Source organism: Hypomesus nipponensis, chromosome 20, assembly GCF_054491055.1.
Source record: "Hypomesus nipponensis isolate SF chromosome 20, ASM5449105v1, whole genome shotgun sequence".
NCBI lineage: Eukaryota > Metazoa > Chordata > Actinopteri > Osmeriformes > Osmeridae > Hypomesus > Hypomesus nipponensis.
This window is the reverse complement of record NC_140380.1, coordinates 3167501-3190084: the sequence shown is the minus strand read 5'-3', so window position 1 is coordinate 3190084 and position 22584 is coordinate 3167501. Positions and strand designations below refer to the sequence as shown.

Below are 22584 nucleotides of genomic sequence, written 5' to 3'. Positions count from 1 at the left end.
TTAATACATTATTCTAGCCATATATCTGAAATGCGTGTTATGCTGTGTGGATCCCCTGCTGTTACGTTGCGGTAACGAACACAAGAGCGACAGGAAGTTGCGACGGCAGCGCGCGCTTGCTTGGTAACAAGCCGGTAGAGCTGCAGAATAACGTGAACCTCCGCAGAGTGTAACAGAGCCACGCACTATATAGAAAGCAGAGTAGCTAGAGAAGGCTTTTAATTAAGAACCCACCTCAGTGGTTATGTATCTACTCTGTCTATCTAAGAATTAACAACATTCATAAACAAGTGTCATTTTTAGGTACGAATCTTTGCTGTTTTCCTTGTGTGCTCTAACAAAGCTAGCGTTAGTTGTCTGTAGTAGTGTGGCTAGCTAACTGTTCAGTTTGCCAGACACACACTAGCGGCTAGCAGCTAGCTAGCTATGAAACTGAGGTTGTCAGGCAGGCCCTTGAGCTTGCTGCATAGCTAACGTTAGCCAGAATTGCATTGCCGAATGAATGAGGGAATGCATAACTATCTTGAATAATATCTAATGGTTGACTCGGCGTGACATGGCATGAAACGTAGTAATAGATGTTGCATTGTTTTGTGTAGAGCTAGTTACAATTTTGCTCGCTCATCTTGTTCCACCCTAAATCAACTCAGAGTTGAACTTGCAGCCATCGTTAGCTAGCTAGCTGCGAATGAATGGTCTGTTTAGCTAGCCAGTTTGCGGGCACAAATATATTTGCAGTGTAAACCAACAAAAAAATCGAACCAAACATGATAACCCCGCTTGGAGTAAAATACGTACACGGATTTTCTTCTAACGTTTGCAGTCAAACTTAATCACCCGTATTGCCTGCCTGTGTCTCATCTCGTCTGTAACGCTAGCTATATAGCATGGTTTTGTCCCGGTCTCCTCATTCTAAAAGCGGTCCTGTGCTGCAGGTGCGTGCCCGGTGTGTGAGCGACTGTAGGAGTGTGTCCCCAGTATGTCAGTGTCCGTGATCATTAAGTGGGGCGGCCAGGAGTACTCTATCAGCACCCTATCCGAAGAAGACACGGTCCTGGATCTCAAACAGTCCATCAAGTCCTTGACGGGAGTGCTGCCCGAGAGACAGAAACTTCTTGGGCTGAAGGTCAAAGGTGAGACGTCAGGGAGATCATTATAGAGCTGTCTCACATAGATGATGGCTGTATGTCTTGTATGTGTGCTTCAGGATCAATAGGTCTGTCAGCCACTGTTACCTGTCTACCTGGATGACAAGCTATCCTGCACTACAACACTACTGTCTGTTTACAAATACAACACTGCCAATGACAATATTGTCTGTTCAGCCTAATAACATGGTCTGGTCCACATCTGTGTGTTTCCCTCCCAGGGAAACCAGCTGAGGATGACATCAAGCTGGGTTCTCTTAAGTTGAAGCCCAACACCAAGATCATGATGATGGGCAGCAGAGAGGAGAGTCTGGTGGGTCCTGCTCCCTCCCTCCTCCCCCCCCCTCCCTCCCTCCCCCTAGCCTGGCTCTGCCCTCCTACGTACTTCCGCTCAATTTGGATGTTTGACTAGTTCTGGGATTTCAGTGCATCAGTCGGTTTTCAGAAAGGTAGGTACCTTTTTGTAGGTGCGACAGAGGGAGCGAACAGGGAGTGGCTGAGAATGATGAGGTTGATGTCGTGCACTAGTCTGAGTTGTAGTTCAGTAATGGCGGTGGAGAAAGATGTGAGCGAAGCTATTCTGCGGTTGTGGCAACACTGCCGAATTTAACTTATGGATATAAGTAAAAGCCGGAGCAAGAACATTCCTTGCTGAGTTTTGTTGGTGGTCATGATGTTGTGGCCCTCCTCCCCACGGGGTTCGGGAAAAGTTAGATTTTCCAGCTATGGCAGCTAGCTCCATGGTGAAGGAGTTGGCTAAGGCGAACGCTAGCGATTGGTTATCGCAGATCAGAGTTGCTCTGGGCAGATCCAATAGTTTTAAACTTCAACAGAGTACCCGCCTTCAAGGAAGTTAACGCTTGTCAATGGAGCGATTCCAGACCCTCTGTACAAATGAAATGTACGAGGGTCTGGTTAGGACCAGGCTACCCCCCCCCCCCCCCACACACACACACAGACAGGCCAACGGAACACATACACCAGGATTTGTATGAATAACAGCAGAGAGAGTCTGGAGGGTCCTATCTTTCCTCCCGAACCTACACACACGCCCTCACAGGACGGAGGTGAAAGGTTAGCCGGCAGTACCTTCACCCTCACTCCTCTTTGTGCCTGTGAAGGAAGAGGTGTTAGCCCCGCCCCCGGAGAACGACGAGGTGGTCAACGACTTTGACATAGAGGAGGAGGTCATCGAGGTGGAGAACAGGTGAGGCCCTCCGCCCTCCTGGTCCTGGTCTTCTACATCCAGGTCCATAAGGATCATAACGTCTGTCTATCAGGGCCACCTTTGCTATGGTATCTGCTGGGATTCCTTAACGGATGTTATTATAGTGTATTTACTCAGCGGACGCTTTGAACTGTGTGTTCTTCGTGTCTCCAGGGAAGAGAACCTGGCAAAGATCGCCCGCAGGGTCAAAGACTACAAGGTGGAAGAAATGAACCCTCCGAGAGAGGGCAAGAGACTGCTGGTACTGGATGTGGACTACACACTGTTCGGTCAGTGTGTGTGTGTGTGTGTATGTGTGAAGGAGAGCTAGCATGCTCTGGCTGGGTATATATGTGTTTTTGAGATAGCTAGTGTATATCTGAGTGCAGTGTGTCTATATCTGAGTGTAGTGTGTCTATATCTGAGTGTGTGTGTGTGTGTATATCTGAGTGTGTGTGTGTGTGTCTCCAGATCACAAGTCGTGTGCAGAGACGGGTCAGGAGCTGATGAGACCGTACCTCCATGAGTTCCTCACCTCTGCTTATGAAGAATACGACATTGTAATCTGGTGTACGTAGCCAATCAGAACTCAAGCAACACACACTTCACAAAAACACGCACAGACACTACACTAACACACACACACCACACATTATACACATACCGTCACAACACTCTACACTAGGGCTGGGCGATGTATAAAAAAAAATGATATCTCGATATTTTCACACAAAAAAAACGATATTCAATATACTTCTCGATATGTTTGCATTTGCATTTAAATAGTAACAAAACGTGATTTTGTTTTGCCCCAATTAGAAAACAACAAAAACTATTTACATACAACAGCTATTGTTACAAAGTACAACATTTGTAGTGCAAATGTAAGCAGTTGCCATAACATTGTACTTGCAGCTTGACAAAATGGACCTCACATGGAACAATTCATGCAGACGTCCTTATGTGACCTGACTAAAAAGAGAGTGCCTGTACGAGTGCAATTTATTTTCAGTTTGTGCACATGCTCTTTGTGAGAACAGAGGAGCCAAACGGTGATCTTAAAACACAAGCAACACAAGGACCAGCAAAATATAAATATTTTCAATGACATTTTACATTATCGTCAGTCAAATCGGAGTAAAACTGCACTGGAATATATGCCCTATTTCATACGGAAACAATGGTACGAAGCATGCAAATTTAGCTGTTTAGCTCCATAGACTCCCATTCATTTTGCACTCAACCATGATCACTCCCAGTGGAACTGCAACAGAATTCGGTACAATGGGGCTTAATAGGGAGTGGACGGGCTCTGGCCCTTGTTTGTTTGGCTGACTGACTGTTGATTGGCCGGTTGACTGACGGTTGATTGTCCATTTGACTGACTAGCTTACTGACGGATTCCGGAAGCTGTGTAATATGTTCTCTGTTTCCTTGCAGCTGCCACCAGTATGAAGTGGATCGACGCTAAGATGAAGGTTGGTGATCTACGTGTGAGGCTGTTCTACCAGGGACTTCTCACCCTCCCTGTGAAGATAGTTATATTTCTGAAATCGTTCTGGACTTTTCTAGAGTTCCAGATAATTTCAGGAATTCTGGAATGGTCAGGTCGTTCCACCAGACCAAACATCCTAACCCAGCAGCTGTAATAAAGCACTGATGGTTTGATCCATGATGTGGCCACAAGGTGGCAGTGTTTCAGACACTATACCTTCCCTCAGCTTGTAACCCTCCTGAGCTCTCTATCTCTCTCTGTCTCTGTCTCTCCTCCCTCTCTGTCTCTGTCTCTCTCCGCTGTCTTACAGGAGCTAGGAGTGACGGACAACCCTAACTACAAGATCACCTTCATGTTGGACAGTGCAGCTATGATCACCGTACACACTCCCAAGAGAGGGGTAGTGGAGGTGTGTGTGTCACATACAAGTGTGTGTGTAATAGGGATGTATGTGTTGAATTTGTATTACAATTTCTGTAATCTGCTGGTTATGGGCAGTCTCACAGTCAAAGCCAAAATATCTATTTTTCTGAAAGTTCGCAGTAAAATCCTTGGTGTCCAGTAAAGAGACGTCCCTGAGCTGTGTAACAGACAGGTTAAAGGTTCAGAAGGTTCAGGAGTCAGGTGGCTGAGCGGTTAGGGAATCGGGATAGTAATCATAAGGTCGCCGGTTTGATTCCCGGCCATGCCAAATTACGCTGTGTCCTTGGGCAAGGCACTTCATCCTACTTGTTTTGGGAAATTTGTCCCTGTACTTACTGTAAGTCGCTCTGGATAAGAGCGTATGCTAACTACATTTAAATGTAAAATGATGGTGTTGATTCTTGTGATCACAGGGGGTAGATAGTGATGGTGTTGATTTTGTAATCTCGGGGTACATAGTAATGATGGTGTTGATCTTGTGATCTGGGGGGTATATCTATGATGATGGATGTTTCACGATGTTGCCATCCTCGGCTAACTGTCGTTTTGATGTAGGCTTTTTGTCGTTTTGTGTCTTGTCTATTTTGTATACATGTCAAAAGCCAGTTTCCCTCCGTGGACAAATAAAGTTGTGCGTGCGCGTGTGTGTGTGTGTTGCAGGTGAAGCCGCTGGGTGTGATATGGGGGAAGTACAAAGAGTTCTACAACAAGAAGAACACCATCATGTTTGACGATATTGGCAGGAACTTCCTCATGAACCCACAGAATGGGCTGAAGGTAGGCAAGACGTCCTTTCACCCCTCACCTAGCCCGACAGTGAAGTGTAGTTACACAGCAAAACCTTTTTTTGGAGTTAACTCCCTATGGTCAGTACTCACACGGCTAAACTCATCAATCCTGGTTATAAATCCAACGAATCTTTGTAAAGGTGCTACTTTTGGATTATTTGGTGTTAAATCCCGGCCATGTGTGACCTGGGACTTGTAGTCCTCTGAGCCATGTTTTGTTGCTGGGTCCAGATTCGGCCGTTCATGAAGGCCCACCTGAACAGAGACAGTGACAGAGAGTTGTTCAAGCTGTCCCAGTACCTGAGGGAGATAGCCAAGCTGGACTCCTTCACCGGCCTCAACCACAAACACTGGGAGAGGTGAGGCACACACATGCGCATACACATAGGTAATACACACACATGCACACTCACAATCACACACGTACCTGCCTGCCACCTAACCCTAACCTGCCAGAGTGTGGGAGAACTTACCCCCTTTCCAAATGTGTATACACGCGTGTGTGTGTGTGTGTTCTCAGGTACCTGTCTAAGAAGCAGAGCCAGTGAGAGCAGGAGAACTGGATGGGAGCAGCAGACATCCTCTGTGGACATGGAACAGGACACCTCCACCCCCTCACCCCTCCTTCTCCCCCCCCCCCCGCCCCCCCCCCCCAGGGGGATGGGGCCAGCCTTGCGTGATGTCATCAGACTGACTCCACTCCCCCCGGTTTTGGACACCTGCCGCCCATGGCAACCAAGCATATCTCAGTATATCCCCCCCCCCCCCCCCCGATGTTACAGTGTTTATACACGTCGTTATGCACTTGACCCCCCCTACCGAACACACACACACACACGATCTGCACTCAGGCTATGGGAAACCGACCAAACCAAACTGGACCTGTTGGTGTGATGTGAGGGGGGCGATGACTTAAGTACTTTCGGTTTGGGACACAGAGAGAGAGGCACTGACCCGTCCTGTAGGAAGGGGGAGAGGAAACAGGTGGAGGAGGAGGAGGGGGACAGGACAGCAAGCATGTTTCAAAATGAGGTGTAGTTACTGTCGTTGGAGCGTTCTCAGAAAGACCATTCAGAACACTTCTCCAGGTGGATACCACCCGCCCTCCCCTCTCCTCCACCTCTCTGCAGTGCCTGACCATCTTAGTGCAATGACCCCCAGCGGACCTGTCAGTTACAGAACACTCACCAGGGGTTCTAGAGCAGCTCTGAAGGGGCAGTTTATGTTTGGGAGGGACTGGCGGCGTACGACAACAACGCTAAAGACGCTCTAACACTTAACTCATTTGCGGCGCTCCTCGTCTCCATAGTAACCACCATTTTTTTTTTTTTTTTGGTCTACGACTTCAGCGACTGTGGTGTCCGAAGCTTTGATTCACCTAACCAAGTCTGATTGACCTGATTTTAAAAAGGGTTCTTGACTCTGCGTAGTTTGTTGCGAAAACATAATCTCCTCCAGCTGACCCTTGGATCTGACAGTGGTTGGATAGGTGGAAACCGGAGCTTCTCCAGGCATCTGTTTCCCTTCCGGTCACTGTCAGATCAGAGGTTTGTCATGGGACGAGATGGGCAGCTGTGCTCAGACAGCTCTGTTTTCCGTGTTAGATAGGAATCATTTAGAAACTAGGAGTATTTATTGTAATACGACTTTTGTGTTCTCTTGTAAAGTCTTGTTTTGTTCTGTCTGGTGACAGAGACCTTGTAGAAGAGAAGTCCGCTGCTTTCAATTGATAGTGAAAATTAAGGTACTATAGTTTACATACACCGCGCTATTCACTGTGGCAAATACCCCCTGGGTAACACACACCTGGACAACTGACTCATTTGTTATTGACCATCATGTTGTTTTTTTGTTGTTGGAGCTGCCATCATCCCTGCAGAGTGTTTTTTCAGGAGTTTGTTGCAGCACAGACACTGGAGCTAGTTAATATCCAGGGGAGGATGGAGACTGTATGTTAGGTCTGGTCTGAACAGACTTCACTGACCGGCTTATGTTTGAGGAAGACTGTTTGATCGTGTTGGGGAAACAAGCTGATACCGGATGGCTGTTGAACACATATCCTGACTGTAAATAAAATAAAACAATAAGGCTTGTTTTCTTTTTTTCCTTTTCTTTCACAAAGCACCTGGGGCCTCATTTATCAAGCGTGTGTAGAAATTGTTCTTACGTGGAGGTTTGTAATATTCCCACGAACAGTTCAAGTTGCAATTTATCAAATATTCGTACGAGCGGCATACGCACACTTCCAGGAGATTTTCCTTGATAAATCTCACCTGTTCTTAGTCTACAAACTTGTGCACAAACACAAGTTAAAACACACACACAGGTAAATCAACAAATATACTGTGTCTTCTTCCCCAGAAATGTAAAAGAGTAACCTAGTACTTATAACTAGACACAGGTAAAAGGTAGTCAGGAGATACAGTGTTTTGGTGGTAGGGCAGTAAGGATATTTGGAGATGAGATGACGAGATAGTAAAGCGTTAAGGAGATGAAGTGATAAGGTGGTAAGGAGATAAGGTGACGAGGTGGTAAGGAGAGGAGGTGACGAGGTGGTAAGGAGAGGAGGTGACGAGGTGGTAAGGAGATAAGGTGAAGAGGTGGTAAGGAGAGGAGGTGACGAGGTGGAAAGAAGAGGAGGTGACGAGGTGGTAAGGAGATGAGGTGGTAAGGAGAGGAGGTGACGAGGTGGTAAGGTAAGGAGAGGAGGTGACGAGGTGGTAAGGAGAGGAGGTGACGAGGTGGTAAGGAGAGGAGGTGACGAGGTGGTAAGGAGATAAGGTGACGAGGTGGTAAGGAGATAAGGTGACGAGGTGGAAAGAATGTAGATGGTTTTCAATATTTCTGAACTGAGTAATGATATTTATAGTCCACAAAGTGGACATTTGCCTATAGCTGTGTGCATTCATTACATCATTACTATTTCACAGATAACTCGTATCATGCAGTTTGTGTTCAATTGTATTAGGATGGTTACCGAATTGACTGAATATTTCACAGCCCCACCTAGAATAATTTTCACAATCCGCCACTGCATGGTATAACTAAATGTTACCAATTCTGGCTATTCTGAAGCATGGCAAGTGAAGTATAACAAGAGCAAGTGCTGCTTTTCTATATTTAATAAGATGATGGAAACCATCAGCAATAAAGTACAGTTGAAATGAGTGGAAGATAATTACTAGTGCTTTAATTACTCAATTTTGCGATGACCTCATCAATAAATAAATAATTTAAAGTCAAGCTAAGACTATAGCTGTTGTAGCTTATAAACTGACAAACTTTGGACTTAAACTTGTCCTCAGTCTTACAGAGACACGAGACAGAATAATGGTTCATATGGTAACATGACAGACTGGTGCTGTCTGTTGTGACATCAGACAACTGCATCCCTATGGACAGACCAGTGGTTCCTGTGGTCATGGCAGACAAGCTGGTGCTTCCTGTTTGGTCCTGCGGTGGTATGAAAAAGAGGATTAAACTCACAGCAAGTGGACAGACTGATAATACTGAACAGACAGAAAGTCATACCTGTTAGTGGTGGTGTGACTTTGCCTGTTTCATTTTTTTGGTCTTCACTCTGGTTTAGGAAGACAAAATTAGAAATAGTGAGTGTGTGCGTGACCGAGACCAAGAGGGAGAGAGAGTTTACGTGGTCTGCTTACTTCATTTGGGCCAGTTGGCTCCAGGGTCCATCGGTCAGTGGGTCTCGTGCCTGCACACAGAACCGGTACGATTTGTGACCGGTAACTGTGAAGTTGGTGTCACTGGTCTCTTTAGTCTGAAACACACACACACACACACACACAGACACACACAGTTAAATCAACAAATATACTGTGTCTTCTTCCCCAGAAATGTAAAAGAGTAACCTAGTACTTATAACTAGACACAGGTAAAAGGTAGTCAGGAGATACAGTGTTTTGGTGGCAGGGCAGTAAGGATATTTGGAGATGAGATGACGAGATGGTAAAGCGTTAAGGAGATAAGGTGACGAGGTGGTAAGGAGATAAGGTGACGAGGTGGTAAGGAGAGGAGGTGACAAGGTGGAAAGAATGTAGATGTAGGTGAAAGGTACCCTACCAGGAAGTGGTCGGTGGCGTCACAGCTGCTGACGTAGCGGACCACCTTGACCTGGAAGAGCAGGGGGAAGAAGGAGCGGGGTGTGTTCCAGGTGGAGGGATAGTCCCAGTCAAATACATCCTGCTGGTCCTCTGCCTGGGTCAGTGGCACCTGGTCAGGCCTCACTGAGGGGGGTGGGGTAATAAGATTTTTACAATCGCTAGATTTTTCAATGTTGGCTAAACTGTGGATTCTTTTTCATTGCTTTGGCACAAAGTACATTCATAGATAACATCTTTCGAATCACATGACTTATTTTCTCTCTCAGACACAACCACCTCCACAACTTTATGTACCCACAAGCCTATTTGCACATGTTTGTATACTCTTTCAAAACTGTAAAACTTACATTTTAATCCTAAAATAACACAAAATTGAATAGACAAAAATGTGCGAAGTTTCTTCAGTAATATTGAAATATATTCCAAATCAAAAAGGTTAAATACTATCCAAATAATTAGACCAATTTGCTCCCTCCTGGAAGCAAAGAAAGTTGGTTTCCTGAACATGTCAGCAGAAGATAGTCAGGGATGGACCAGGCATGCCAAAAGGTTTTTTCTTGGGTGTATTACCCAAGATGACATAATATATGATGTGGATGAGAACCTGTGGCCAAATATAAAAGACAGGGTTGCCTAGCCTTGCGTTGCTTCTGTAGATGATGTAGAAGACAGGGTTGCCTAGGGTTACTGCTGTATCTGTAGATGGTGTACAACTTACTTTTGTATTTTGGAATCAATGTCAAGAAATGAAATATTTGTCAATATATGTTATATCGATGCATATTGCACCATGTCTGATTTATTCCTGCAAGATACTACAGTGAATTCTAAACAGTAGAGAGGTGTCATTCTTGCTTTGTAAATAGATTTGACAAAAGATAACATTATGTAATGCTACCTGTTTTTACCCTATTTTTTTAGGTCAATGTTTTATGAGCGACAAAGTGTGCTTGTTGGGTGACAACCTTTACTAGTGTAATGGAAGAATTAGTTGATATGAGACATGTATGAAGTGTTTTGGTATTTTTTGTGCATTTTGGATGGGGAAATAACGGCTGTGCCAAGCTGCAAGTTGGTTAGGAGAACTGTATGAAGAGTGAAAGAGAAAATGTGAGTCAAGTATTGGAAAGCAGGTCCCAGTGATTGTAAAAACCTGTAAGAAGATGAACAGGGGGAGGGCTGAGATAAGACAAGGATAGGAGTAAAAGAAGCAGAAGTTTGAGACAGGAAGGGGGTGAGAAGGAGAAGAGGAGGAGGACACGGGAGAATGGGGGGAAGAGGATGAGGTTCGGGGTGAGGATGGCATCTCATCCCTCCATCCCATCCGCCTCATTCACTGTCCTTGTGGCGATGAGCTGAGGCTATTGGCTGTGTGTGTGTGTATGTGTACGTGTGTATGTGTGTGTGTGTGTATGAGTGTGTGTATGCGTGTGTGTGTATGGGTGTGTGTCCGTGACAGCGTGCATGCTTACCTATATCCCGTAGAAAGAACACCTTGTTGTAGTGCTCCAGCTTGTGGTGACTGAGCATGTGCAGGGTGAGGCTGGTCGGTTGGGTCTCCTCAGCGAAGGCACAGCTAGCGTTGTCCATGCAGCTCACCCCCGCGCCGTCTCCATCCATGCTGCACAGCAGTGCCCGGGCGCCCCTAAGGAGACACAGCAACCACGCCTCACACTCAGAACTCACCCACAGGACGGCACCAGTGATGATGTACAAACAGTATGTAGAGAGGTCGCTTTGGAGGTCAAAAACAGTAGTGTTTTGACATAAATAAAGAGACGTACAAATAGTACTGCACCTAATCAACAAAGTGCACAGTTCTAATGGCATTTAATGGTTGGCGCCAAGTGAACATCTTGTAAAACAGCACATAGTCACATTTTAAATTGTATTAGCATTTCATTTGTTTTGCTGTTGATTCATTTAGTTCCTGACACAATGTCCTGTTAGCACTGATAAGCTCACAACTTGCAACTAGCAAGGTCTAGTCAACGAATAAACTGATTAGTGCAACTAGTAAAGTCTTGTTGGTTCATAAACTGGTCTGTGCAACTGGTAAGCTTTAGTAGGTTAACAAACCGCTTAGTGTAATCATAAGCTCTGTTTAGCTATTAAATGGGTTCGTTACGGTACAGGATCATATAAGGTTCTGTGAGCCTGATATGTAAATTGAGGCCTCGAACCACCTCTGCTCCGCGTGGACCCACCGTTCTACGCTGAGCAGGAATACGGATGCCGCCTGGCGCGTGGCATGTCGTTTCCAGGAGCAATGGAACATCCCGCTGTAGTTGTTGGCCCAGCAGTGGATGTACTCTGGAAGACCACACACAGCCGTTACCATGGTGACAGGTCGCGCCTCAAAACAGCTGTCTCTCTCTCTCTCCTCTCCTTCTTGTCCTAACTTCCTTCTCTTATTCTTCACTCCTCCTCTCCTTCTTCTCCTACTCTCTTCCTTCTCTGCTTCTCTCTCCTTCCCTCTCTCTCTCTCTCTCTCTCTCTCTCTCTCTCTCTCTCTCTCTCTCTCTCTCTCTCTCTCTCTCTCTTCTCTCTCTCTCTCTCTCTCTCTCTCTCTCTCTCTTCTCTCTCTCTCTCTCTCTCTCTCTCTCTCTCTCTCTCTCTCTCTCTCTCTCTCTCTATGTAACCCACACATGTCCAAGCACACACAGTCTCTACCATCAGAATGTTGCAGTATGGTGTTCATGCTGGCGCCCTCCTGTACCAGGACCAGGGTGTGGTTCAGGTACTCTCCTGCTGCGTTGTGGCAGGTGAAGTTCCCCCCGTTCCTCTCTTCCACTAGAACCTTGACCAGGTTCTCCCTGGGAACCTGGCTGAGCCACGCGCCATTTCTCATCCAGCGCACCTCCATGCCTTCGTAAGCCTCGCCACACAACAGAGGAACCAGGTTCTGGGTCTTCAACGACAGGTTCACCCTCAGAACCAACACTGGAGACCCACAACAGAGACAAGTTAGTAACCAGACGAAGTGGAGAGAGAGAGAGAGACAAAGAGACACAGAGTGAGAGAGATAGGGATAGAGAGTGAAAGAGAGAGTGAGGGAGAGAGAGAGACTAGTCACCGTTGGGCGTGAGTGTATAGGTTTCCTCCAGACTGCTGGGACAAACATGGCAAACCAGGAGACACAGAGTTATAGACAGCAGGGAATACCTGTCCATCTGGAAGACACACACACACACATATACACAGATAACACACACACACGTACATAAACACAAAAGCGAACACACAAACATAAAGGGAAATACAGTGTCAACACTTGGAAATTGTACACACAATGCAATATTTGAACATCCGAAAAACTACACACCAAACACTTCCATGTGTAAAGCCTCACTTCCCAAAACCACCCAGTCACAAAACGGATTGTGTTTGTGAGCCCGCAGCACCAGTAAGGTCAGTCTGACAGAGATTTACAGTTTTTCACATTTGCTAAAACACATTTCTTGAAACAGTCACCAACCTTCTCAAAACTGTAAATACAAAACCTCATCTTCAAGCAATATTTACAAAACCTCTGAATCCTCTTGCAAAATGAAACTTTCGCCTCAAAACAGATTTACCTGTGCTCGAAATCAAACACTGCGCTCAAATCATAAACAAAGTGATCATTTTTATGTAATCTCAAAACAAATTTCATATTTATCCATATATATCATTGTCTTTTGATGAAAAAAGACATGTTCTATCAGAGTAGCTTAAAAATTGATAAGAAATTACTACTCTGCTTTGCTCTTTGCAATTTTTTTTGCTTTTTCTCCTCCTTGTACCCCTATACAGTCTTGTACCTTGCATCTCACTACTCACAACTCACTCTTGGTCTTTGTTGATATGAACCTGCAACCAGTCGAAATCTATTGAGCAGTCAGTACTGTTACTGTAACAAATGGAAAGCACAATGTTCAGGGCCATACAATGTGTACAGTATACAGCCTACAATGCACTGTACTACAGTATACAATACTACAGTAAAAGGGACAAAAATCTAAGGAGTAAACATGTGATCAATGTGCTTCTTCTTGTCTTTGGGCTGGGTTAGGCCAGAGCACTTTGTCAACATCACAAGCAATATTTTCCCACCTTCAACAACCTGTTTGCTCTCTGAACTGGCATATATTGGTTGTGTCACATCATTTGAAACAAGTGAAATCAATTTTGAGTGTTTGTGTTTAGTCAATGACATGTTTTCTCTATTTGTATTTGATTGTTGCCATTTGTGTTTACCAGTATGGATGACATGTGCAGAATGTGTTTTACGTAAAAATAAGAATGTGTTTAGAGTTTTGCTGAAAATTCTAAGTGAGATCTGCAAATTGTGTTTTACCATATGGAATGGTTTAAGGTACAGACAGGCACAATTAGCCCCATAAGTTCAGGCAACTGAGAACTTTGTTCAGCCAATGGGTTTTAGTGTTTTAGCAATTGACAAAAACTGGTAACCAACTCTTGACCTTCCTTGTCTACACAGGTCAGCAACCCAGGGTGTAAATCATGGTTCACCTGTGTGATTAGGCTTAATTCACATTATTATTATTATCTTGTTATTTTGAAAAGGTTCTGGAATCAGACTGACCGTGTTCTGGAATCAGGCTGGAGCAAGTAGAGACTGTGACTCACCTTGATTGGCTGAGTGAAGCTGGGCTGAGAGGAGATACGGATCCACACTGGTCTGACCCAGTCCTGGTTCTCTGTGTGTCTGTGACAGCTGGCTCTCTGTGTGTGTATCTGATAGCTGGCTCTGTGTGTTTGTGATTGCTGGCTCTGTATGTGTGTGATAGCTGGCTCTCTGTGTGTGTGTGTGATAGCTGGCTCTGTATGTGTGATAGCTGGCTCTGTGTGTGTGTGATACCTGGCTCTCTGTGTGTGATAGCTGGCTCTCTGTGTGTGTCTGATAGCTGGCTCTGTGTGTGTGTGATAGCTGGCTCTGTATGTGTCTGATAGCTGGCTCTGTGTGTGTTCTCACCGTGAGTCTTCTTCTGTTCTGTGCTGTTCTGCTCAGCATCCCTGTATTTATGGAGGACAAAGAACCATGAGAAGTTCAGTTTGGAAAGCCCAGCGGGCACGCAAGGGGAAGTGTGCGTGTGTGGTGTGTCGGGTTCTTCTGCAGAGGATGAGACTGTGTGTGTGTGTGTGTGTGTGTGTTTGTGTGCATGAATGAGGTCAGGTCCACTATCAAAAATAGGGGACTGCAAGTCCCATCCCAGGCCTCTGAGCAATGTGTGCGTGGGTGTGTGGTTTGAGCAGCGCTACCTGAACATAACCTCATGTGTTCCTAACCCCTAGCCCAGAGCAGAACACTTCTCATTTCAGCCTCATGACCTGACACACACCACCATCACTAGCACGCTGCTGTCTTCAGCCAGGTGCATCCCCCTTCACTCATACCCACCTGAGTAAATCACATAGTGAGCAACCGGCAGAGTTTCCAAACAGACAAACAGAGAAACTTTCAGAGTACAGGTATCTGGTCTGTCTTGGGGGGAGGAAGGGTGGAAGGAGGGGCCCGCCACTGATGATGTCATGACCAGAGAGATGGTAGTGTGGTGCAAGCTGTGGGCATGCAGCAGACCAGAGGTTATTGCTCTGCGTTGATGAAGAAAGTGTTTTGTCCGTCTCTTCATAAACGGAGTGACTAAGTTCAGTTGAGTTCTGGATTTTATCAAGTATTTATCAATCTGCAGATTGGGAGAGAAAACCAGACCTCTGACAATAAATGACAACACAACACCAGGCTTAGGTCTCAACCAAGTCTCTCTCCGCGCTGAAGGACAGAGGACCATCTTTTATAGGGCACAAGAATGTAAACATAGATAGTGACAGTCAGGCAGTAATGACGTTACAACAGTCTCAGAGAAAGAGATTCACAGCTCCCAACACATGACCACTCAAACTACAGAGTTCATAGTTGGAGCTCTCCCTGTAGTCATGACAAGGACCATTTAGCCAGTACTTTCTCCTGATCTCAAACATCTATTAACCCTGACACATAGACACAATCTACTCTTATTAATAGCAAGCTTACATGGGAACATACTAACTAGTATCCAATGACTAGTTCTCTTGATTAGTGAATAATGTAGGCACACAGGAAATCTAAATTTCTTCCACAGCGTCAACACCTTGGTGGTGTGTGGGTGTGTGTACTTTCAAATCCCTCTTTGCTGGAGCAGATTTCAGGAAGTGTGTATTTCCACTTTGCGCTGGTGCTGACAAGATTGTCACAAGTCCCTGAACATAGGGATCGTCTGGGGATCAACGACACACATCACACACACGCCCCATCACAACTACTGACACACACACTTCTCCCAGGCAACTACACACACACACACACCACCCACAGAAAACTACAGACACATACATTTTTCCCAGACAACTACACACACACACCACCCCAAGACAACAACAGACATGCACACACCACCCACCAGACACACACACAGACAACTACACACACACACACACACACACACACACACAACTACAGACACACACAAACCGCTACCAGTTGATTCAAGACACACATCACCCACAGACACACACACACACCACCCCAGACGGTGGAACAGTGCCTGGCACCTCACAGCAGGTTCTGGGTTTTATTCCCGCTGAGGACTGTTTGGTACTCACATGGGCTAAGGTATCTCGCAAGCCTTTCTGTGCGGAGTTCTCCTCATGCTCTTAAGTGCTTCCTCTGCCAAAGAACCCGAATAAGAACCCGAATAACCTATGGCCAGGCATGAGGGGAGCACTCTGTCTTTGTGAAGGTGGATCACTGCTACTGGCTGCCCTGGGAGACAATACAGCAGGATGGGAAAATGCACAGTAAAACTGTCATTGGTTTACACTTACATGTGTGTGTGTTCTGCACACATACACGACCAATAAATTAATCTTCACAAACACACCCCACCTCCAGACAATTACAGACACCCACCAGCCCCGGATTACGACACAACAGACCAGCTCATATCCCCCTGACTGCCCGATGGCACCGTCCACCCACAGGCAACTGGCTTAGGGAGGAGACAAACCAGAATCGTTTCCTGTGGAAGAGAGACTACCAAGGCAGAGTTGTCTGGGTATGTCATGTTTGGGTTGTATTGCATTTTCTATTCAACTAATTTAAATGGAAAACTACATTTCACATGCAAATGAAGTTAGAAACAGAGAGTCAGAAAGAGAGATAGCGAAAGAGAGAGTGAGAGCGGGAGAGAGAGAGTGAGAGCGGGAGAGAGACAGGGAAACAGTTGATTAGGGAAGTAGGGAGCTGAAGTGGTTGGCAGAGAGAACAGATGATGATGTCTTACTAAGTGTCAGGTTAACCCTGGTATGGACATGTGCGTGTGTGTAAACAAGTTAAACAGCCTCCCATTGACGGTACATAAAAGGCCCACTTCCCCACGTGAGACAGGTTCTCCAACAAACGTATTATTTTAAATCATCTTCCTGTTGTATCCTGTAAGTCTTGGTCCTTATTGAAGTATGACATCTACAGCTACATCTATTACTCTGATTTATCGGCCTAGGTTTCAGTGACACAGAGAATATGACACATACGGTGTGTGTGTGAGTGTGCGTGAGAGAGACACGAGATCCCATTCATAAGAATGGCAGTAGTGTTTTCCAGGTCAGGAGTGAACATGAACATTCCCCACTGTCTTTTTGCCATGTAGAAACCCATACAGGAAGTTGAAGATTCAGTATTCCCTCTGTCGGCAAAGGTCACCCCGTTTAAACATCCACCGGGTCCTCTAAGGCTTCTCTGATTGGCCCCTAGTGTTGGTTCTACAGCACGGAGTCGAGTCACAAATCAAGAACAGAAAGGACAGGAACCTTTGAGGGTGAAAACTTGAACAAGTGGGGGTGTCAGATGGCTGAGCGGTTAGGGAATCGGGCTACCAATCAGAAAATTGCCGGTTCGATTCCCAACCGTGACTTATTACGTTGTGTCCCTAGGCAAGGCACTTCACCCTTCTTGCCTAGGGGGCAGGGATGGGTGATACCAATCATTGTCATTTTGATCCGATACCAAGTACTTTCATTTGTATTTGTGTAATTTTATAATGCATTCGGAAATCCATCATTCTTCATATTAAATAAACCGCCATAGGCATTACGTGTCTGATTTGCCTCCTGTGCTCGCGTCAGCTGTACTTTGACATGCTCTTTAGGGTGTTTAACTTTTAGATGCTTGTCACGTTTGTGGTATTGCCCCAATGGCGTATTGTTGTTTGACAAATGTCACATGATAGCTGCATCGTCGTTAACTGAAGTGAAATGACTCCAGATTATGCTTCTTTTTCTTTCAGTCATGACCGCAGCAATGCACTCGAATCTGCGCTGAGTGTGCTTTCACTGAGTGAGAGTGAGAGCGCAGCGTGCTGCCCCTGATGAACTCATGACAGGCACAGACACAGCGGAAGAAAAAATAGTTCCCTATAATTAATTAATTCCCCCTATAATTTCTATACTATGCGGCCTACTACTATTATTAAAAAAAATCTAAAATCACTTGTTTAAAATAAATACCAGGTAGGATCAATATTTCAAATTGAGAATCGATCCTTCTGATACAATGGCAGTATCGAAAATATTGATACTTTAGGATCGATCCGCCCATGTCTACTTGGGGGAATGTCCCTGTACTTACTGTAAGTCGCTCTGGATAAGAGCGTCTGCTAAATGACTAAATGTAAGTGGTCTAATATTGGTACATAAAATGACATGGCTGAACTGTGTGTATGACACGCAACTCCCTATGAACCACAGTGAAAGGAGCGGCATTGTTCTAGTTCCAGATAATCCATCATCTCGTTTTCACAACAGGTTCAATCCCTTCTGCATTCTACAAAAACAAACACACGACTCTTGTTCTGCTTTGATGGCGTGTATTTCCCCTGCCACTTCATCCCTTCCTCATCCCCATCCTGCTGCCCCCCCCGTGCTCGCCCCCATCCCAGACACACACAAACACACACATACACACACACTGGATTCCCATTTACAGTAAATCAAGAGACCGTCAGATATAGGGGAGTACAAATGTTGGTCGGTTTAATTAAAAACATCCTACCCTATTTCATCAAAATATGCAACTGTGTTCCAGAAAGTTTGTTCAGAATTAAGTCTGTTCATTAAGAATGAGCCTTGATGTGCCTCATATACACATGTACAATGCGCGCACACACACACAAACGCACACCCAAATACCTACACACAGATAGACTATGGATATTCACTCATACCTCGTGACGCGTGCAATACTCTCTTTCTCACAACCGCACACATTGATTACATAATGCCGATAATATTACACAAGGTGAAACGAGAATGTCTAACAGCATAGTGAACACTGCAAAGATACCATATGCCCCCAACACCCCCCCCATCCTGCCCTGAACCCCCCTGAACCCCCCCCCCAACCAGCACATTCAGTTTGAACAGCGTCCCCCCCACCTCCAGAGAGTGTCAGGTCTACATTATGGGATGGTTACCAAGAAACCATTTTAAAGCTACTTAAAGCAATGCAGTGCCTAGCAACTAAAGTTTGCAAGCCAAGATCTGACCTCTGACTGGGTCCAAACAAAACATCTGATTGTTCTAAAGGTGTGTGAGGTGTGTGAGGTGATCACGCGAGGGCAGAACTGCCGCAGCACTGAGATGGAACTGCAGGGGTTCTAGAACCCTGCTCTCCAGTCATTCAGAGAGTTCTAGAACACTGCCCTCCAACCTTATAGATGGTTTTAGAACACTGCCTTTCATTCTTTTAGAGGGTTTTAGAACACTACCGACCGTTCTTAGTGATCTAGAACACTGCTCTCCAGTCTTTCAGAGGGTTCTAGAACACCACCCTTCATTCTTTAGACAGTTCTAGAACACTGCCCTCCATTCTGAGTGTTCTAGAACACTGCCTTCCAGTCTTTCTGAAGGTTCTAGAACCAGACCACTGTCCTTGAGGGGGGTGTAGATTATAAACCTGTACTTTCTGTTTTCATTTTAATATTTTTTTGGTTGTTCAGTTTCCACCAAATCCAGAATATTTTTTATATATCAAGAAATTTGTAAAAGCTTAAAAAGGGTTGCCAGGGAGATAGATGTTAATTTGGCCAGTTCTCTTCCTGCTCCTTATCGTCTCCCAGAGTCCTTTGCTCAACAGTCACGCCCCTTGATATCCCAGCATGCCTTGCCAACAAGGAGAAGAGATGGACACAGACTCCCGCTGTGTCTGTAATCCATGCCTATGAAATCTGTTGGCTCGAGGTGTGCGTGTGTTCTCCAGGTGTTCTCCAGGTGTTGGTTCTCCAGGTATTCTCCAGGTGTGTGTGTCGTCTCCAGGAGTGTGTGTGTTCTCCAGGTGTATGTGTGTGTTTTATCCAGGTGTATGTGTTCTCCAGGTGTGTGTGTGTGTGTTCTCCAGGTGTGTGTGTGTGTGTGTGTGTTCTACTGGTGTGTGTGTGTGGGACAGGCCTAGTTCTCCACAGGTGTGGGGTCTTGTGGTTGAGCTGGCACAGCTGGAGAGACCAGGGCCGGTACGTGTAAAGGTGTGTGTTCAGGCGTGCGTTCTGACGTGTGTGCGGTCGCGTGTCCATCTGTGCCGGCAGGTTCCGGCTCCGGCTCCGGTGGCTGGCTCACAATGACCTGCACCACGTAGTCTCGTGAGATCTTGAGCTCGTCCAGGCGGAGGCGGTCGGTCAGGGGCCGTCCCGAGAAGAACCAGCGCTGGGCCGCCGCCGCCACGCCCTCCTGCGCCTGCAGGCGGAGCTTCATGTGGAGCACGCTGTCGCAGGAGCGCACGGCCAGGCGCAGGTCACGCCCCGTCGACAGGCGCAGACGGAGCTGGGACTCCGTCCCCTCGCTCCCGCTGCCGCCGCCCGCCGGCTCAGACTGGAAGTCCTGGCTGTCGCTGTCGCTGCGCTCCTCGATCATGTTGATGGGCGGGGCCAGACAGTAAACGGGAAGCTGGTAGCGGTTCCCCAGTTCGTCGTAGCATTCCGTCAATGCACCTGGGGAGAGGGGGGGGGGAGAGGGAGTTAGTGTGCGTGCGTGGGTGTGTGTTTGAGTTCCCCCTCAGAAATCACGTAGCGACTGCATAGAGGAACTGTCCTGTGAAATATGTGGAATAAGAAGGAAGTACGAACAGAAACATGAGAAGGGAGGAGAGAGTGAGATCAGTTTGTTCATTCATAGTGTGTTTCACTGTAAACTGTCAATGGACTCATCCCTGCTTTCTACCTACCTGGAATTTGTGTGAGTGTGTGTGTGTGCTTGTGTGTGTATGTGTGTGTGGGGGGGTGGTTTAGGGGAATGAACTCTGACCTTACAGATGCCTGTAGGCACGCTGCTATAAATACAAATGGACACACACACACACATTCCCACACACACACCACCTAGCTTGTCTATAAATAGCCAACCTCAGAGAAAGCAGACAGACAGAGTCAGGGCATCTGACACACACATAGATTTCCCAGCAACTGCTAGGGTCTAGTCAGGTATAGGTGAGGAGATTCCAAACAGGCTTAACACGGCTTGATACCAGCTCTACACCCCCAGGTTAGACTTGTATTACTCAACAGAAACACCATGCCCACCAGCCATTACTTCATAGGGCAAATATAACAGTGCATGAACTTGCTACCATATTACTCAACACTCAGACGACAGTTGCCTCTCTTGGTGAGAGAAAGTGTGTTGTTACAATGGGGGGGGGGGGGGGGGGGGGGAGTATGACAGCTATTATGTAGACCCACTTCTGGGAAGCCAGAACACCAGTTCACATGGGAAGGAGGTGGGGGGGGGGGGGGGGGAACGGGGGCTTTCCAGTCGTCATGCCACAGGCAGGCCACTCACCTCTCCTCCCTTCTGCTGCCTTCCCCTCCCCTCCTCCCATCCCCGCTCAGCTCCAGCTGTAGTGCAGTACCCAGAGTGTCCACCAGGGGTCCCTGCTCCAGACTGCCAGTGGTTTTAGTCTGCTCTGCCTCACAGAAACACCCCAGAATACTGATATGATCCGCATCACTTGCACAGGTATACTGGTATACTGATATGAGCAGTCGTACAATCCTGCATATGTACTTGTTAAGAGGGAACAAAGACATCGGAAAACAGAGAGATAGGAAGAGGCCCGAATCCCGAATTAGTATCCCGAATGTCTTTTCTGTTGTTGCATTGTAGTTCAGAGAAGTATTTCTGCCCTACCCCTCTTTCCTCTCACTTCCATCTCTCCTTCCTTCTCTCTCTCCATCCCTCCCTCTCTCCAGAGACTGTGACATCATATTTCAGGAATCTACAGCTGCAACTCATCTGGTTGCAATCTCGACACCCCCACACCCTGTCTGGTACAAGATGGCTGCCCTCTGACACTCTGTCTGATCCAAGATGGCTGCGCTCTGACACTCTGTCTGATCCAAGATGGCTGCCCTCTGACACTCTGTCTGATCCAAGATGGCTGCGCTCTGACACTCTGTCTGATCCAAGATGGCTGCCCTCTGACACCATGTGGGATCCAGGCCAGGATTGCTATAGCTAGGATTGTCTGGAGGCTATATAACAGTGCAAGGACAAACACCCCTGGTAGATAGACAGACGGCTGACACACAGTGTGTGTGTGTGAGTGTGTGTGAGAGTGTGTGTGAGTGTAGGACAATGAGGTTGGAGAGGAAGTACATATCACTGCACCATACCTCTAATCCCTCCATCTCTGTCTCTGTCTCTGTCTCTGTCTCTCTCTCTCTCTCTCTCTCTCTCTCTCTCTCTCTCTCTCTCTCTCTCTCTCTCTCCCTCCATCTCTCTCACTCCCTCCATCTCTCCATCTATCTCTCTCCATCTCTCTCTCTCTCTCTCTCTCCCTCCATCTCTCTCACTCCCTCCATCTCTCTCTCTCTCTCTCTCTCTCTCTCTCACTCTCTCTCTCTCCCTCCATCCCTCCTCCTTCTCCTCTGTTAGGCTAGGGGATGTCTAGAACACTAACTCTGGAACACAGTGTTATACTTGTGTGTGTGTGTGTGTGTGAGGCCTCTCTGAGAGAGGAGATGAGATAGATGAGATAGATGCGATCGCGTTTAGGCGTGTGTGTGTATATGTGCGTGCCTGTACATGTGTGCGTGTGTATATATGTAAGTGTGTGCGTGCGTCAGTGTACCGTGCGGCAGTGTGATGCTGGCCCCGTCGATGATGGCCTGGGCCAGCTCGTGGTCGTTGCTCTCGAAGGCGAGCGCCGCGGCCCGGAGGGCGTCCCAGATCTCCATCCGGCCCTCGAAGGCCGGCGCCGTGTCCCAGAACTCATCTCTCTTGCTGCGCAGCTGGCCCGCCGTCATCGGGTAGTCACTCTTCCATTTGGGCTTGTCCCTCTTCAGCACCTGGTTGCGCCCAAGAGCCACTG

The 22584-nt window shown here is 46.7% G+C and overlaps 3 protein-coding genes across 11 annotated transcripts in view; 1 reads left to right on the top strand and 2 right to left on the bottom strand.

The window, feature by feature from the left end:
* Positions 1–114: 114 nt before the first annotated feature.
* ublcp1 (ubiquitin-like domain containing CTD phosphatase 1) lies at positions 115–5701 on the top strand. The gene is made up of 11 exons (XM_084684048.1): positions 115–303; positions 936–1133; positions 1370–1461; positions 2270–2355; positions 2530–2645; positions 2827–2925; positions 3796–3833; positions 4161–4259; positions 4934–5050; positions 5293–5420; positions 5582–5701. Exons 2-11 carry the CDS (start codon positions 980–982, stop codon positions 5607–5609), a joined length of 957 nt encoding a protein of 318 aa, XP_084540174.1. The 5' UTR covers positions 115–303; positions 936–979; the 3' UTR covers positions 5610–5701.
* A 2520-nt stretch (positions 5702–8221) lies between these two features.
* Positions 8222–13885, bottom strand: il12bb (interleukin 12B, b). 4 transcript variants are annotated; one of them, XM_084684047.1, is made up of 9 exons: positions 13818–13885; positions 12262–12358; positions 11859–12128; positions 11393–11498; positions 10658–10830; positions 9145–9308; positions 8727–8842; positions 8593–8641; positions 8222–8514 (listed from the first exon to the last, which is right to left on the bottom strand). In XM_084684047.1, the coding sequence occupies exons 2-8, from the start codon at positions 12356–12358 to the stop codon at positions 8596–8598; spliced, it is 972 nt and encodes a 323-aa protein (XP_084540173.1). In that variant the 5' UTR covers positions 13818–13885; the 3' UTR covers positions 8222–8514; positions 8593–8595. The 4 variants fall into 4 exon arrangements, with proteins under 4 accessions (XP_084540173.1, XP_084540170.1, XP_084540171.1 ...); XM_084684044.1 differs by lacking the exon at positions 13818–13885 and adding an exon at positions 13015–13807 and having other exon boundaries at positions 12262–12350; XM_084684045.1 differs by lacking the exon at positions 13818–13885 and adding an exon at positions 13015–13106.
* A 4741-nt stretch (positions 13886–18626) lies between these two features.
* Positions 18627–22584, bottom strand: part of ubtd2 (ubiquitin domain containing 2) — an 8018-nt gene continuing 4060 nt past the window's right edge. For all 6 annotated transcript variants that reach the window (XM_084684191.1, XM_084684194.1, XM_084684193.1 and 3 more), the window contains 2 exons: positions 22345–22581; positions 18627–20206 (listed from right to left, as the gene is read on the bottom strand). In XM_084684191.1, the coding sequence (XP_084540317.1) occupies positions 19671–20206; positions 22345–22581 (773 nt within the window). In that variant the 3' untranslated portion in view covers positions 18627–19670. The remainder of the gene's footprint in view (positions 20207–22344; positions 22582–22584) is intronic.